This window comes from Melanerpes formicivorus, unplaced genomic scaffold, assembly GCF_026170545.1.
Source record: "Melanerpes formicivorus ecotype bairdi unplaced genomic scaffold, bMelFor1.0.p_v2 SCAF_121, whole genome shotgun sequence".
Lineage (NCBI taxonomy): Eukaryota > Metazoa > Chordata > Aves > Piciformes > Picidae > Melanerpes > Melanerpes formicivorus.
In genome coordinates, this window is record NW_027142473.1 from 741,969 (window position 1) to 757,099 (window position 15,131).

Consider the following 15,131-nt stretch of genomic DNA (forward strand, 5'->3'; position numbering starts at 1 on the left):
TGCAGCAGATGCCCTGCAGAGAACACTGCCAGGCCAAGCCTGGCCCTCTCCTTCAGACACCTTTGGAGGGAGGATGCCAGAAGTGCTGGAATTGCATGGGAAAGCTAAAGGAGGGGGAAAGGAGCTGGCTGCATACTGCCAGAGGTAGGGAATTGTACTCCCATTTTCCTTCCTTGCTGTGCTGGCATCAGCCAGGGCTTTCAGTGTCACACCAGAGGTGCAGGTTTTTAAGGCCAGGCTGGATGTGGCTCTGCTGTGCTGTGAGGTGTCCCTGCCCATGGCAGAGAGGTTGGAACTGGCTGAGCCTTGAGGTCTCTTCCAGCCCTGACAATTCTGTGATTCTATAATAAGCCTTCACCTGTTGGAGGGGTGGAAAGGGCTACACTGCAGGTGGTTTCACTCCCTTCCCTGCACTGCAGGTGACCACATGGAGCAGTGCAGCATCCACAAACTCCTCTGGGCAGATGAGTTGGGAGATCCAGACCTGTGTCCAGCTCCACAAGCAGATTCTCAGCAGAGAAAACAGGGCATGGGTCACCTGGCCAGATGTGCACTCCTGCCCCAGGACCAGTGTGAGGAACAGAGCTCAGTTTGATTGAGGGAGAGCTCATAGAATCACACAACTGTTTGTGGTGAAAGAGCCCTCTCAGATCACCCAGTCCAACATCAGCCCAGCCCCACCATGGCCATCAAACCATGGCCCCAAGTGCCATGGCCACCTCCAGGCATGGGGACTCCACCACCTCCCTGGGCAGCCTCTGCCAGGCCCTGACCACTCTGGCAGCAAAGACATTTTTCCTCCCCTCCAACCTGACCCTCCCCTGGCACAATTCCAGGCCATTTCCTCTCCTTCTGGCACCTGAGACTAGAGAGGAGACACCAACCCCCTCCTCACTGCAGCCTCCTCTCAGGGAGTTGTGGAGAGCAATGAGGTCTCCCCAGTGAGGTTTAGGTTTGACACAAGGAATAGTTTCTTCCCCAGGCTGCCCAGGGCAGAGGTGGAGTCACCATCCCTGGAAGGGTTTCAGGCTATGTAGAGGTGGTGCTGAGGGCCATAGATTAGTGGTGACCTGGCAGTTAAAGGCTGGACTTGAGGATCTCAAGGCCTCTACAAAAGCCCCCACAGCTTCTGCCATCCTGCTCTGAGGCCATGGGCTTCACTTGCATGTAAAGGCAAATGGATGTCAGGGCAGAGCCTGTGGATGAGCTCTGTGCATACCTCTGGCCCTGAGGGATGACAGGAAGCAGGAATCATCATTTCTGCTGACTACCAAAGGAAGGCTTTGTCACTGCAGCTCAGGAGTGGCATCACCAGAGACTGGCAGAGCGCAGCTCCAAAGCCACACTGGGAGGGAAGAGTTCAGCTGGAGGACCCCAGGCAGTGTAATGTGGTTGAGCCTGTGGAGCTTGGGAACTCCTAGCAGTTAGCTGTGGGGAACCCAGCTGCATTTCCAGTGCTTGTCAGGCTGTGCTCAGGGCATTGCTGGGAGCAGTTTCATTGCCAGTTCTAAGAAATCCTCCTGCACTGGAAAGGTTTCTTGGACACCTCCCTGCCACACACACAGCTGTCATTTACCCACAGTTTTCAGAGTCCACTTCTTTCACACCCCCCACAGTGTGATTCTGGTTCCTGTAAGTGCAGGAAGAGTTGTGTGAGCTGAGGGCCTGTGGTTTTGCCTGGTGGTGTTGAGAATCAGTCCTGTGCTGAAGCCCAAGTGTGGGACAAAAGGCACACTGACAGTAAGGGAAATAAAGTCATCAGCCTGGGGGCTCAGTATTTCAGTGCCTGCATGTAGGTAACCACCTGCACAAGTGTGAGAGAGCAGGAAGAAGGCAATCAGAAGAGACACGAACAGGAATCTCTGTTTATGACCCTAGAAAATTGGCTGCCACTTACCTAGAAGAGAGCTGTGAGTTACTTCTGCTAGCTGAGAGCCAACTGAGCCTCCCTGGCAGCATCTACAGCCTTGAGTAATCATTTTTAAACAAAATGTGGCAAGAAGACATCTGCTGGGATCTCCCCCTCATGTTTGATCCTAAGAGCAATACTGCAAGCAGCTTCCAGTGGCCGGGTGAGGAGTTCAGGTTTCACTCTCTGCAGAAAGCCCAAACCATCTCCTTGTTCTGCCAGCTCGTGCTCCTGGCATGGCTCCAGAGCCCCTCTCCTTCTCTTGACTTCTACAAGTGAAGCTCTTAGTTCAAAAGTTGCTAAGCTGGCAGCTCCCCTCTGCCAACAGGTGCAGTACTACAGCCTGCCATTGCCATCTGCTGGAGGTCTGCTTTCTTACAGTGACAAGTGCAAGGTCCTGCACCTACATCAGGGCACTCCTCAGTATCAGTCCAGGCTGGGGGTGAGGAGATTGAGAGCAGCCCTGCAGAGAAGGACTTGGGGGTGCTGGGGGTAGGGGAGAAGCTGGACAGGAGCCAGCAATGGGCACTGGCAGCACAGGAGGCCAAGGGCAGCCTGGGCTGCATCCAAAGCAGTGTGGCCAGAGCTGGAGAGAGAGGATCCTGCCCCTCTGCTCTGCTCTGGGGAGACCTCACCTGCAGAGCTCTGTATTGACTCAGTGCAGCAGGTTCCAGTCAGACAGCACTCAGGCTGCAAATCCTCTGCGTGACCCCAGCTCTGCACACTGCAGGCAGGGAGGCCACTCACAGAACTGTTTGGGTTGGAAAAGCTCTCTGAGATCATGGAGTCCAATCATAACCCAGCACCACCATGGCCATTAAACCATGTCCCTAAGTGCCATGGCCACACATTTCTCAAACTCCTCCAGGGATGGGGACTCCACCACCTCCCTGGGCAGCCTCTGAGCACTCCTTCCACAAAGGAATTTTTCCTAATATCCAACTTAAGCTTTGCCTTGTGGCCATTTCCTCTCCTTCTATCACCTGACACCAGGGAGAAGAGGCCAATCCCCAGCTCACTGCAGCCTCCTTCAGGGAGTTGTAGAGAACACCATCAGGGACTCCTCATTCTAAGTGGGAGAGAGGGAAGAGGGTTTTCTTACTTTCCCTGCTGTGAATCACTGCTCCCACAGGTGCTCACCACCCAAAGCCTGGCCAGGCTGTGCTCCAGAGCACACCATGGCACTGAAGTCCACTCAAATCATGGAATCATAGAGCTGTTTTGGTTGGAAGAGGTATCCAGATCAAGTCCAATACTAAACCCAACACTGCCAGGTCACCACTAAACTGTCACTAAAGGTCTGCAGGGACAGGACCAGGGGCAATGGCTTCAAACTATGGCAGAGCAGATTGAGAGTGGATGTGAGGAACAAGTTCTGCCCCAGGAGGCTGCTGGAACACTGCAGCAGGTTGCCCAGGGAGGTGGCTGAGGCTCCATCCCTGGAGCTGTTCCAGGTGAGGATGGAGAGGGCTCTGGGCAGCCTGCTCCAGTGGAGGATGTCCCTGCTGAGTGCAAAGGGGGTGGACTGGGTGAGCTTTGGAGCTCCCTTCCAGCCCAGCCCATCCTGTGGTTCTGTGATTCTAAACCATGTCCCTCAGCACCACATCTCCAAGGCTTTCTCCTCTTTCTCCTTGACAGCTTGCCTGGCCTAGGCCCTGTAGGAACCAGAGTGTTTCCAGTGCCACTGGAGGTCTCACCTGAGAGTCCTGGGAAGAACAAAAGAGTTTGAACCCCATCATCCCAGCCTGAATTGCAGCTCCCTAAGACATCAGTGCTCATCAACCACAGAACTCCATTCTGTGAAGGAAGGTCTGGTGACACATTCAGAGTGGAAACACAAAGGCTTTATTGATTTTCCAGAGTATGATTTGGATGACAAATCCAGCTTCATTCTGACTTCTGTACATTGCTTGGGGTGGGTGAAGCAGGACACAGCCTCATGTCAGCAGTTAGCTTGGCACAGTGCCCCTTTGCTCTGTTTCCTGAACTGAACACCAGGATTACAAGGAGAAAAATCTGCCAGCCAGCACAGCTCTGACAACCATTTCCATGTTTAACAGACTCACTGTTCCACTCAGAACGGAGGGACAACACCTCAAACCCAACAAACCCCCAGAGAAGATCTGCAAACAAAGCCTTTCAGGTTCTCCTATGACATCTGTCAGAGAGGAGGCCACAGACACTGTGGGGAAGAGCGCAGTGCTTGTGCACTTTCCTAGGACAGAGGCCTCCCCAGGGGGGATCACTGACACCTGGAGGAAGCTGTACACTCTGGGGAGGCTCCAGCAGCATTCTCCAAGCTAATGACTCTTGCTTGTTGCGTGTTCCACAAGAGAGTGCAGACTCTCAAGCTCCCAGTACTGCCCTGGCTGCTCTGTGTGTAGAGCACTGAACAACTGATTCCCTACCCACTGCCCCCAAACTTCAGAGGCTTATCCTCCCTTACAGACTGGAACAAACCTTTTGCTGAACAAAAAATCACAGTACAGCACAAAATGGCCAACTGAGCTTACAAACAGAACCAACTTCTTAAAGCTAAGCAAACCCAAGCCAGACTCATCCCAGAGTAGCTCCTCTTCTCTCTTGCCCTCTATCTGTGGCTTCTTTTCACCCTTTTTAGGCCTTTTGCTCCCTCACTAAGGTTTCCTTTAAGTCTTTTGCCTTTGTGAGGTCTTGACTCAAGTCTGTCTCAGATTCAGTGCTCTTCTGCTTCTCATTTTCTTTCCCCAAATCTGCACCTTCACTATATTCCTTTTTTCCTTTGGTGTGTGGTTTCTTGCCAACACTCCACCTCTTCACTGAGCTCAATTCTCCTCCTCAATTTTTATCTTGATCTTCTGTTCCTTCCTGTAGAAGCTGGTGGAAGTTTCTGCAAACAGAAGCTGGTAGCCATCTTTTGACTCTGAAACTGATAGGTTGAAGCTCTTCTGTGTGACAGTGGCCACCTCAGACACCTGCTCCTCTTCAGAGCATGCCTTGTTAGAGTGCCTGCTGGGCGTCTCTCCTTGTGCCTGCTCACAAGCTGCTGGCTGCTGGCTGAGAAGACTGGAGAGAAAGCCTTAGTTACTGACACTGACAACACTGCTTAGCATCTGCTGACTTAACCTCCCCAAGGCAGAGCTCCAGAGTCAGAGCATTCCAAGAGCGTTGTTCTGTGTAGCTCCATGGACTCTGTGACACCTGACCCCAGCTGTAAAGCTGAAGTTACAGATTCTACTCAGGGAAAACTGAACACCTGAAAAGCCTTAGCCTGCTTGAACAACAGTGGCTGAAAAGAAGCCCTGGAATCACCACCCTGGCTCTTCTCCAATCAACACAGGCCACAGGCCCTCCTCTGGGTAAGAGGCAAAGTACATCAGCTGCCATCTACCCCAGAAGAGTTCTTATGGCAAATGTGGATGCATGCTGATGAATGCTGAGAGCTGCTGGAGACCTGGCACTTTGGGATGAAGGTTTTCTCTGCCCTGTCACTAGGAAGCTTTAAATTCAGGCCACAGAATCTTAGAATGTCAGGAGGTGGAGGAGACCTCCTGAGATCACTGAGTCCAACCTCACTGCAAAGCAGGACCAGCCAGGGCAGGGCACACAGAACACATCCAGGTGGGGTTGGAAAGGCTCCAGAGCAGGAGACTCCACAACCTCTCTGGGCAGCCTGCTCCAGGCCTCCAGCAGCCTCACACCAGAGAAGTTTTTCCTCATGCTGCTATGGAATTTCCTGGGGTTGAGTTTATGTCCACTGCCCTCATCACAGGGCATCACTGCAAAGAGCCTGGCCCCACCCTCCTGACCCACCCTTCAGGGATTTGTCACACAGTCTCACAAAGGTTGGAAGAGACCTCGAGGATCATCGAATCCAACCTGTCACCACAGACCTCATGACTAAACCATGGCACCAAGTGCCACATCCAATCCCCTCTGGAACACCTCCAGGGATGGGGACTCCACCACCTCCCTGGGCAGCACATCCCAATGGCCAACAACTCTCTGAGTGAAGAACTTTCTCCTCACCTCCAGCCTAAACTTCCCCTGGCACAGCTTGAGACTGTGTCCTCTTGTTCTGGTGCTGCTTGCCTGGGAGAAGAGACCAACCCCCACCTGGCTACAACCTCCCTTCAGGTAGTTGTAGAGTGCAATGAGGTCTCCCCTGAGCCTCCTCTTCTCCAGGCTAAGCAACCCCAGCTCCCTCAGCCTCTCCTCACAGGGCTGTGCTCAAGGCCTCTCCCCAGCCCTGTTGCCCAACATTGATCAGATTCCTCTTCCTGGCTTACTTCATCTGGTGCTTGGTGCCTCGCACGTGGGACAGGTATCCTTCTATGGCTGTCATGGTGACATTGCACACCTGGCACAGGTAATAGCCAAGCCCAAAGGCTGGGAGACAGAAGAAAAGGGAATTCTGAAGGTTAGAGTACAATCAAACAGCAAAACTCACAGCAGATGATGATCCCATCCCAGAGTCCCCAACACAATGTTCCCACAATGTTTACAGACAGATCCAAAGGCTCTTCTGAGATGTTACATGAGAGCAATGCAGGTGACACCAAGCTGAGTGGTGTGGGTGGCAAGAGTGAGGAACAGGATGGCATCCAGAAGGACCTGGACAGGCTGCAGAGGTGGTGCCCAGGTGAACCTCATGAGGTTCAGTAAGGCACAATGCAAGGTTTTGCACCCAGGTTGGAGAAATCTTTGCTACCAGTCCAGGCTGGGGCTGCTGAGATTGAGAGCAGCCCTGCAGAGAAGGACTTGGGGGTGCTGGTGGGGGAGAAGCTGGACAGGAGCCAGCAATGGGCACTGGCAGCACAGGAGGCCAAGGGCAGCCTGGGCTGCATCCAAAGCAGTGTGGCCAGAGCTGGAGAGAGGGGATCCTGCCCCTCTGCTCTGCTCTGGGGAGACCTCACCTGCAGTGCTGTGTCCAGCTCTGGAGCCCTCAACACAAGAAGAACCTGGAGCTGCTGGAGAGGGTCCAGAGGAGGCCACAAAGATGATCAGAGGCTGGAGAACCTCTGCTGTGGGGACAGGCTGGGAGAGCTGGGGCTGTTCAGCCTGGAGGAGAGAAGGCTCCAGGGAGCCCTTAGAGCTGCATTTCAGTATCTGCAGGGACACCTCCAACCAGAGCAGGTTACAGAATCACCTGCTGCCAGAGGGAGTCAGTGTCAGTAGGTGGTTTTATGACTCAGCAGGCAGAGATCCAGAAGCCCTGAGGGATGTTCTTGGTGGAGGTTGTGCAGCTTGCTGCAGTTTTCAAGAATGTGGGCAGACATCTCAGGGACAACAGAGGCACAGCTGATCCTGGTGTTGGATTTAGGGGACTGGGCTATTTTCTATGGTCCTTTGGATGGGACTGCAGGATTTGGGACTGCAGGATTTGGGACTGCAGGATTTGGGACTGCAGGATTTGGGACTGCAGGATTTGGGACTGCAGGATTTGGGACTGCAGGATTTGGGACTGCAGGATTTGGGACTGCAGGGCACCAAGAAACATTTTGTCATCTACAGCTGTCAGAGACAGAACTTTGCCAAACAAAAGGGAGAAATGCACTTGTGGAACACAGGAGACTTACACTTCCCTCTACAGATCAGAGCAGTTCCTTGAGCAAACCAGAGCTGAGCACTCATGCAGACTGCAGCACTTGCTGAGCCTCTGCTTACCATTCATCCTGAATTCTGCAGGGACAGCCTCTTCCCCCAGCTCCTCCAGGATCTTCCTCCGTGCTTCATTTTTCCTGTGCCTCTTACCACCATAATGTGCCTGGGCCACAAGTGGAGTGATGAAGGGAGCACAGCAGAGCTTGCAGTACTTGTCTGAATCTTTAAACTTCAACAGTGCACTGGAGGATGATGAAGCTCCTTCAGCTGTTGCAGGCAGCAGAGGTTTTTCAGGCTTCTGTAAAGCTGGAGAAAGGGAAGTGAGGACAAATCTGCTGGCAGCACAGCAAAGGAAAAGCTAAAGCAATCCCATGGAGCAAAGCAGGGGACTGCAGAACCAGACTTGGGAAGCAGAACAGTCTGCTGGGTGCTCAGCTGCTTGCAAAAGACTAGAAAATGTCTTAGTCCTTGCAAGGATATGAATGCAAAGACTGACAAGGAACACAGCCTCAGGAAGCCCATCATTAGATACCTACAGAGCAGCTGTGTCTGAGGGCTCCAGGCAGAGAGATGCCCCCAGCAGAGGCTGATGCAGAGTGCACACACTTGTGCTTCTCCTTGAAACACAGTTCAGCAGCTTGTACAGGACTCAGGGACTAAGTGCTTTTGAATTAATGATTATATCATCAGTGGAACACCTTGTCAGGACTGTAGTGAGTTCTCAGAACCACAACAAACATGTTTCACTAACACAAAATCAGCAATGTTTGCCTGTAGTGTCAGGCAAGGAGAGATCACAGAACAGTCTCGGTTGGAAGGGACCTCCAAAGGTCACCAGTCCAACCCCCCCCCTGCAGTGAGCAGGGGAATCCTCAGCTAGATCAGGTTGCCCAGAGCCCTGTTGAGCCTCAGAGGGAATTTGAAAGCAAGGTTCCAAGGCTTCAGAGCTGCACAGGGGAGAATCTTTGTTTATTTACCTAAGGAATTATCCTGAGACAGCTTCAGCAGAACAGAAGGGCACAGAGACATGGCAAGAGTAGGCAGATACCTCTCTGTGTTTCAGAGGGGGGACAGAAAACAGCTGCCAAACAAATTCTGAGATTCCTAGAATCACAGAATGGGTTGGATTGGAAAGGACCTTCAAGAGCATCCAGTTCCAACCCCCTGCCACGGGCAGGGACACCTCCCACCAGCCCAGGCTGCTCAAGGCCTCATCCAGCCTGGCCTTGAACACCTCCAGGGAGGGGGCAGCCACAGCCTCCCTGGGCAGCCTGTGCCAGAGTCTCCCCACCCTCACTCTAAAGCATTTCTTTCTAATCCCCAGTCTAAATCTCCCCTATTGCAGCTTCAATTCATTGCCTCTCATCCTACAAGCCCTTGTCAAAAGTCCCTCCCCAGCTCTCCTGGAGCACCTTCAGGTACTGGAAGGCAGCTCTAAGGTCTCCCTGGAGCCTTCTCTTCTCCAGGCTTGACAGCCCCAACTTTCAGCCTGTCTCCATCAGAGGATCATCTTTATGGCCTCCTCTGGACCTCCCCCAGCAGTTCAATTGTTTAGCTCTTACCAGGAGCAGGCTGCAAGGGCTGTGCTGGCAGCTGGCCTTGGTCTCCTGACAGCTGCTTCACCTTTTGAGGGTGGCCCTTTTCCGAGCAGTGAGCCGAAGCAGCAATAGGGGCAGGACAGAACACGTTGCAGGGATTGCAGTACCCGCGACTGCCCACACCCCCACTCCAATCCACCTGAAAGCAGACACGGGCAGGCTCAGCGCCAAGCGCCCCCTGCAGGCAAAGAGGCAGCACTGCAGGGGCACAGTCACCTGGAAGGGGAGGTGGTTAGCTCGCCGGCGCCGAACACGCTTCCGCCTCACAGCTTCCTCAGCACAGCGCTGGACGCACAGCTGAAGCTCCCAAGCACGACGCTTGCCCTGGGGAGAGGCTGCCGTTATTCCTGCCTCAGCCACGAGGATCCAGGCAGGCACAGGGACTTCATTCATCAAGGGTTGCTTTCTGTGCCTGTGTTAAGAGACTTGTGCTTCTCTGCTGTGAAGAGAGACTGAGAGCCCTGGGGATGTTTAGTGTGGAGAGGAGAAGGCTGAGAGGGATCTGATCAATGTCTATCAACAGCTGAGGGCTGGGGTCAGGAGGAAGGGGCCAGGCTCTGCTTGGTGGTGCCCAGGGACAGGACAGCAGGGACAAGCTGGAAGCCAGGAGGTTCCACCTCAACAGGAAGAGAGACTTCTCTGGTGTGAGGCTGCTGGAGCCTGGAGCAGGCTGCCCAGAGAGGTTGTGGAGTCTCCTGCTCTGGAGCCTTTCCAGCCCCACCTGGATGTGTCCCTGGCTGTCCTACCCTGGGTACCCTGCTCTGGCAGGGGGTTGGACTGGGTGAGCTCCAGAGGTCACTTCCAACCTCTACTATTCAGTGATCTATTTGTATAAGGCAGAGCCACAAGCAAAGGCCAGCTGATGTCACACCACCACACCTCAGGCACTGACAGAGCTCTTAGCACTACTCACAGCATTTTGCCTCAAGCAGCCCTTGGAGTCATCTAACCTCAGGGGAATTACAGATCCTGCCATGCCCCCTTACAAGCAGGGATGCCAGGCTAGGTGAGGGGATGAGTGTGGCCCCAAGCCGCCCCGCCTGGGGGCTGAACGAGTTGAGCTTTGGAGGCCCTTCCAGCCCATACCATTCTCTGATTCTCCTTCCCTGGAGACTTTCAAAACCTACTTGGAAGCCTTCCTGTGTGACCTGCCCTAGGTGGTCCTGCTTTGGCAGAGGGGTTTGACTTACCTCTGGAGGTCCCTTCCAACCCCTGCAACTTTGTCACTCTGAGAACAGTTACTGCCAATGTTGCGCACCAGAACAGGACACCTGCCCCCTCCACAGGCTGTCAAACCAGACGTGATCTCTAATACCCAGTTCCATAGCTGCCTGGCACAGGTGTGACCTGCCAAGCACACCCAGCAGTCCTTGCTGTGTCCTGCTCACAAAGCCTGTGCCAGCTGTGTACTATAAATAAGGGTGTGAACTACCTCTGAGCACTGACCACCAAGCAAACACAACCTGCAGACCCTCCAAACCCCTTGCCATGCCCAGGAGGTGAAGGTACTTCTAAAGTAAAGGTTTAGTTGCTGGTGCACCAAAGCACATTCTGGAATTCAGGAACATGGCAATTCAGCTCCAGAAACACATGTGGAAAAGACACCTCAAATCCAAACATAGCAAGAGCACATTCCTAACCTTCCCCAAGGATAGCCCTTTAAGAGCAGGCAGGGCAGGCATACTTGCACTGCTTTGTAGCTGCAGAAAGCTGGCTGCTTAAAATAGCTGTCAGCTTTTTAAACAGAGGCCTTCATTCCACTGCAGTTATTTCTGTTCAAGAGTACTACTAAACCCAACTGACAATGGGAAGCCTGCTGTCCATGGATGCTTCACACTGAATCCTGGGATCACTCAGGGTGGAACAGGCCCCCGAGATCATCAGCTCCAAGACTTCCAGCATCTGAAGGGGGCTCCAAGAAGGCTGGGGAGGGACTGCTCAGGACCTCAGGGAGTGATAGGACTAGGGGGAATGGAATGAAGCTGGAGGTGGGGAGATTCAGGCTGGAGGGGAGGAGGAAGTTCTTCCCCATGAGAGTGGTGAAGCCCTGGAATGGGTTGTGCAGGGAGGTGGTTGGGGCCCTGTCCCTGGAGGTGTTTAAGGCCAGGCTGGATGAGGCTGTGGCCAGGCTGATCTAGTGTGGGGTGTCCCTGCCCATGGCAGGGGGGTTGGAACTGGATGATCCTTGTGGTCCCTTCCCACCCTGACTGATTCTATGATGCTAACCCTGCTCTGCCAAGTTCACCACAAATTCATATCACTGAGCACCACAGCTATACAACCTCCAAACACCTCCAGGGGTGGTGACTCCACCACCTCCCTGGGCAGCCTGTGCCAGTGCCTGACCACTCTTGCAGGAAAAAAACCTTTCCCTAATGTCCAACCTAAACCTCCCCCTGAGGCTGTGTTTAACAAAACTCTGCACTGAGGCATTGTTAGGTGTGTAGCTTTTCTAACAGTTGGTTTTCATTATACAGCTGAGTGCTCAGTGCTTATGAAGCACTGGCCAAAGCCTTGCAAGAAACAAGTATTTTGCACCCATTCTGAATGGCTTGGTGTACCTGGAAGCATGAGACTTTTGGGGGGTGCTATTGCATTGATTTCAGCAGAATGATGTCCCTCAGGAGAGATTACCTGGGGAAAAGACAGCAAGGAGAGACTGCCTAGGAAGGGCAGGGCATGGAGAGTTCCCATCACTTCTCAGCCACAACCTTAAGATTTAATTGACAGTTTGCTCTGGGCTGGAAGAGAGCCTCCAAGGGCAGCTTGGCCAAGCCCCTGCAGGCAGCAGGGACAGCTCCAGCTAGAGCAGGCTGCCCAGGGACACAGCCAGGCTGAGCTTCAATGGCTCCAGGGACAGAGCCTCAACCCCAGCCCTGGGCAGCCTGTGCCAGTGTCTCCCCAGCCTCCCTCTGCAGAACTTCCTCCTCATGTCCAACCTAACTCTGCCCTGCTCCAGGTTCAAACCACTGCCCCTGGGCCTATCCCCACAGCCCCTTCTGAACAGTCCCTCCCCAGCCTGCCTGCAGCTCCCCTGCAGATATTGACCTGCAGCTCTAAGGTCTCCCTGGAGCCTTCTCTTCTACAGGCAGCACAGCCCCAGCTCTCCCAGCCTGTGCCCACAGCAGAGGTGCTGCAGCTCCCTGGTGGCCTCACAGATGTTCCCAGGGCTCTGCACATGCTAGTGTGTAACAGTCCCCTGTTTGTCACCTTATTGTCCCTGGAGACTACCTAATGAAACTAGAGCAAGGCCTGGAGTGCACCAGAGGCGCCTGACATCCGGACCCAGGAGCACGACTGGGAAGCCGGATGCCAGGAGGTGCCTGGAACGCAGAAGGCTGCCTCTGAGGAGCTGCAGATCGGCCTGGGGGAACGTCCTGCCTGCTGCTCCCGGCTGCCACGCACAGGCCAGGCCCCGCTGCCTTTGGCTCCTCCTTGGTTCCGACCTTTGGTGTCAAATTTCACAGAACCCCAGAACTGCCAGGGCCGGAAGGGACCTCCAGGCTCACCCCGGTCCGACGCCAGCGGCGGGCAGGGCCCCCTCACAGCAGGGCAGGCTGGGTCTCTCCACCGAGGCTACCACCCCCGCAGGGACTCGCTTCACCTCACCCCCGTGCCCGAACCACGCCCTGGCAGGCCCTGGCATCACCACCACCACCTCCCCCCGGCAGGCCCCTGGCATCACCACCACCACCTCCCCCCCGGCAGGGCCCTGGCATCACCACCACCACCTCCCCCCCGGCAGGGCCTCACTCACCTTGGCGCTGGGCGGCGGCCGCAGAGCATCCTCCGGCCCTGGCCCCGCCGTGGCCATGGCCCCTGCGCCCCCGGCTCAGAGGAGCCCTGCCCTGCCCTGGGGATCCCGCCCCGACGCCTTCCCCAAGCCCCAGCTGCCCTCTCGCCTCTGACGAGCCCCTGCCGAACGCCACCTGCGCCCCGCCGGCCCGCCCCAGGATTCCTCGCTTCAGGCTTCCTCGCCTCAGGCTTTCCCGCCCCAGGCTTCCTCGCCCCAGGCTTCCTCGCCTCAGGCTTTCCCGCCCCTTCCCCCCCCTTCCTCCCCCCCCCCCCCCCGGCCGCCGGCTTCCCGCCCCTCGGGGCCGCCTCCGCCCTGCTCGGCGGGCCCTGCGCCCCTGGGCACTGCGCTGCGGGTGCCCTGCTGGAGCAGGGCTGGGGCTGGGTGAGCTCCAGAGCTCCCTTCCAGCCCCACCCGGCTGAGATGCTGATTCTGTAACTGCCCAGTAACCGGTGCTGGCTCCCAGTGCTAACTGCCAGTGCTAGCTCCCAGTGCTAGCTCCCAGTGCTGGCTCCCAGTGCTAGCTCCCAGTGCTAGCTCCAACAGTGCTGGCTCCCAGTGCTAGCTCCCAGTGCTAGCTACAACAGTGCTAGCTCCCAGTGCTGGCTCCCAGTGCTAGCTCCCAGTGCTAGCTCCAACAGTGCTGGCTCCCAGTGCTGGCTCCCAGTGCTAGCTCCCAGTGCTGGCTCCCAGTGCTGGCTCCCAGTGCTAACTGCCAGTGCTAGCTCCCAGTGCTGGCTCCCAGTGCTAGCTCCCAGTGCTAGCTACAACAGTGCTAACTGCCAGTGCTGGCTCCCAGTGCTAGCTCCCAGTGCTAGCTCCCAGTACTAGCTCCCAGTGCTGGCTCCCAGTGCTGGCTCCCAGTGCTAGCTCCAACAGTGCTAGCTCCCAGTGCTAGCTCCCAGTGCTGGCTCCCAGTGCTGGCTCCCAGTGCTAGCTCCCCGTGCTAACTGCCAGTGCTGGCTCCCAGTGCTAACTGCCAGTGCTGGCTCCCAGTGCTAACTGCCAGTGCTAGCTCCCAGTGCTGGCTCCCAGTGCTAGCTCCCAGTGCTAGCTCCCAGTGCTGGCTCCCAGTGCTGGCTCCCAGTGCTGGCTCCCAGTGCTAGCTCCCCGTGCTAACTGCCAGTGCTAGCTCCCAGTGCTGGCTCCCAGTGCTAACTGCCAGTGCTAGCTCCCAGTGCTAGCTCCCAGTGCTGGCTCCCAGTGCTAGCTCCCCGTGCTAGCTGCCAGTGCTAGCTCCCAGTGCTAACTGCCAGTGCTGGCTCCCAGTGCTAGCTCCCAGTGCTAGCTCCCAGTGCTGGCTCCCAGTGCTGGCTCCCAGTGCTAACTGCCAGTGCTGGCTCCCAGTGCTAACTGCCAGTGCTGGCTCCCAGTGCTAACTGCCAGTGCTAGCTCCCAGTGCTGGCTCCCAGTGCTAGCTCCCAGTGCTAGCTCCCAGTGCTGGCTCCCAGTGCTGGCTCCCAGTGCTAGCTCCCCGTGCTAACTGTCAGTGCTAACTGCCAGTGCTGGCTCCCAGTGCTAGCTCCCAGTGCTAACTGCCAGTGCTGGCTCCCAGTGCTAGCTCCCAGTGCTAACTGCCAGTGCTAACTGCCAGTGCTGGCTCCCAGTGCTGGCTCCCAGTGCTAGCTCCCAGTGCTAACTGCCAGTGCTAGCTCCCAGTGCTAACTGCCAGTGCTGGCTCCCAGTGCTAACTGCCAGTGCTAGCTCCCAGTGCTGGCTCCCAGTGCTAGCTCCCAGTGCTAACTGCCAGTGCTGGCTCCCAGTGCTAACTGCCAGTGCTAGCTCCCAGTGCTGGCTCCCAGTGCTAGCTCCCAGTGCTAACTGCCAGTGCTAGCTCCCAGTGCTAGCTCCCAGTGCTAACTGCCAGTGCTGGCTCCCAGTGCTGGCTCCCAGTGCTGGCTCCCGGTGCTAACTGCCAGTGCTAGCTCCCAGTGCTGGCTCCCGGTGCTAACTGCCAGTGCTAGCTCCCAGTGCTGGCTCCCAGTGCTAACTGCCAGTGCTAGCTCCCAGTGCTAGCTCCCAGTGCTGGCTCCCAGTGCTGGCTCCCGGTGCTAACTGCCAGTGCTAGCTCCCAGTGCTAGCTCCCAGTGCTGGCTCCCAGTGCTAGCTCCCAGTGCTAGCTCCCAGTGCTAGCTCCCAGTGCTGGCTCCCAGTGCTAACTGCCAGTGCTAGCTGCCAGTGCTAACTGCCAGTGCTAGCTCCCAGTGCTAACTGCCAGTGCTAGCTCCCAGTGCTAGCTCCCAGTGCT

The 15,131-nt window shown here is 55.9% G+C and overlaps 1 protein-coding gene across 1 annotated transcript; it reads right to left on the reverse strand.

The window, feature by feature from the left end:
• Positions 1-3,756: 3,756 nt before the first annotated feature.
• On the reverse strand, positions 3,757-9,483 carry LOC137456328 (zinc finger matrin-type protein 1-like). The gene is made up of 5 exons (XM_068167661.1): positions 9,307-9,483; positions 9,055-9,229; positions 7,556-7,798; positions 6,178-6,277; positions 3,757-4,954 (listed from the first exon to the last, which is right to left on the reverse strand). The coding sequence occupies exons 1-5, from the start codon at positions 9,481-9,483 to the stop codon at positions 4,714-4,716; spliced, it is 936 nt and encodes a 311-aa protein (XP_068023762.1). The 3' UTR covers positions 3,757-4,713.
• Between the last annotated feature and the right edge of the window lie 5,648 nt (positions 9,484-15,131).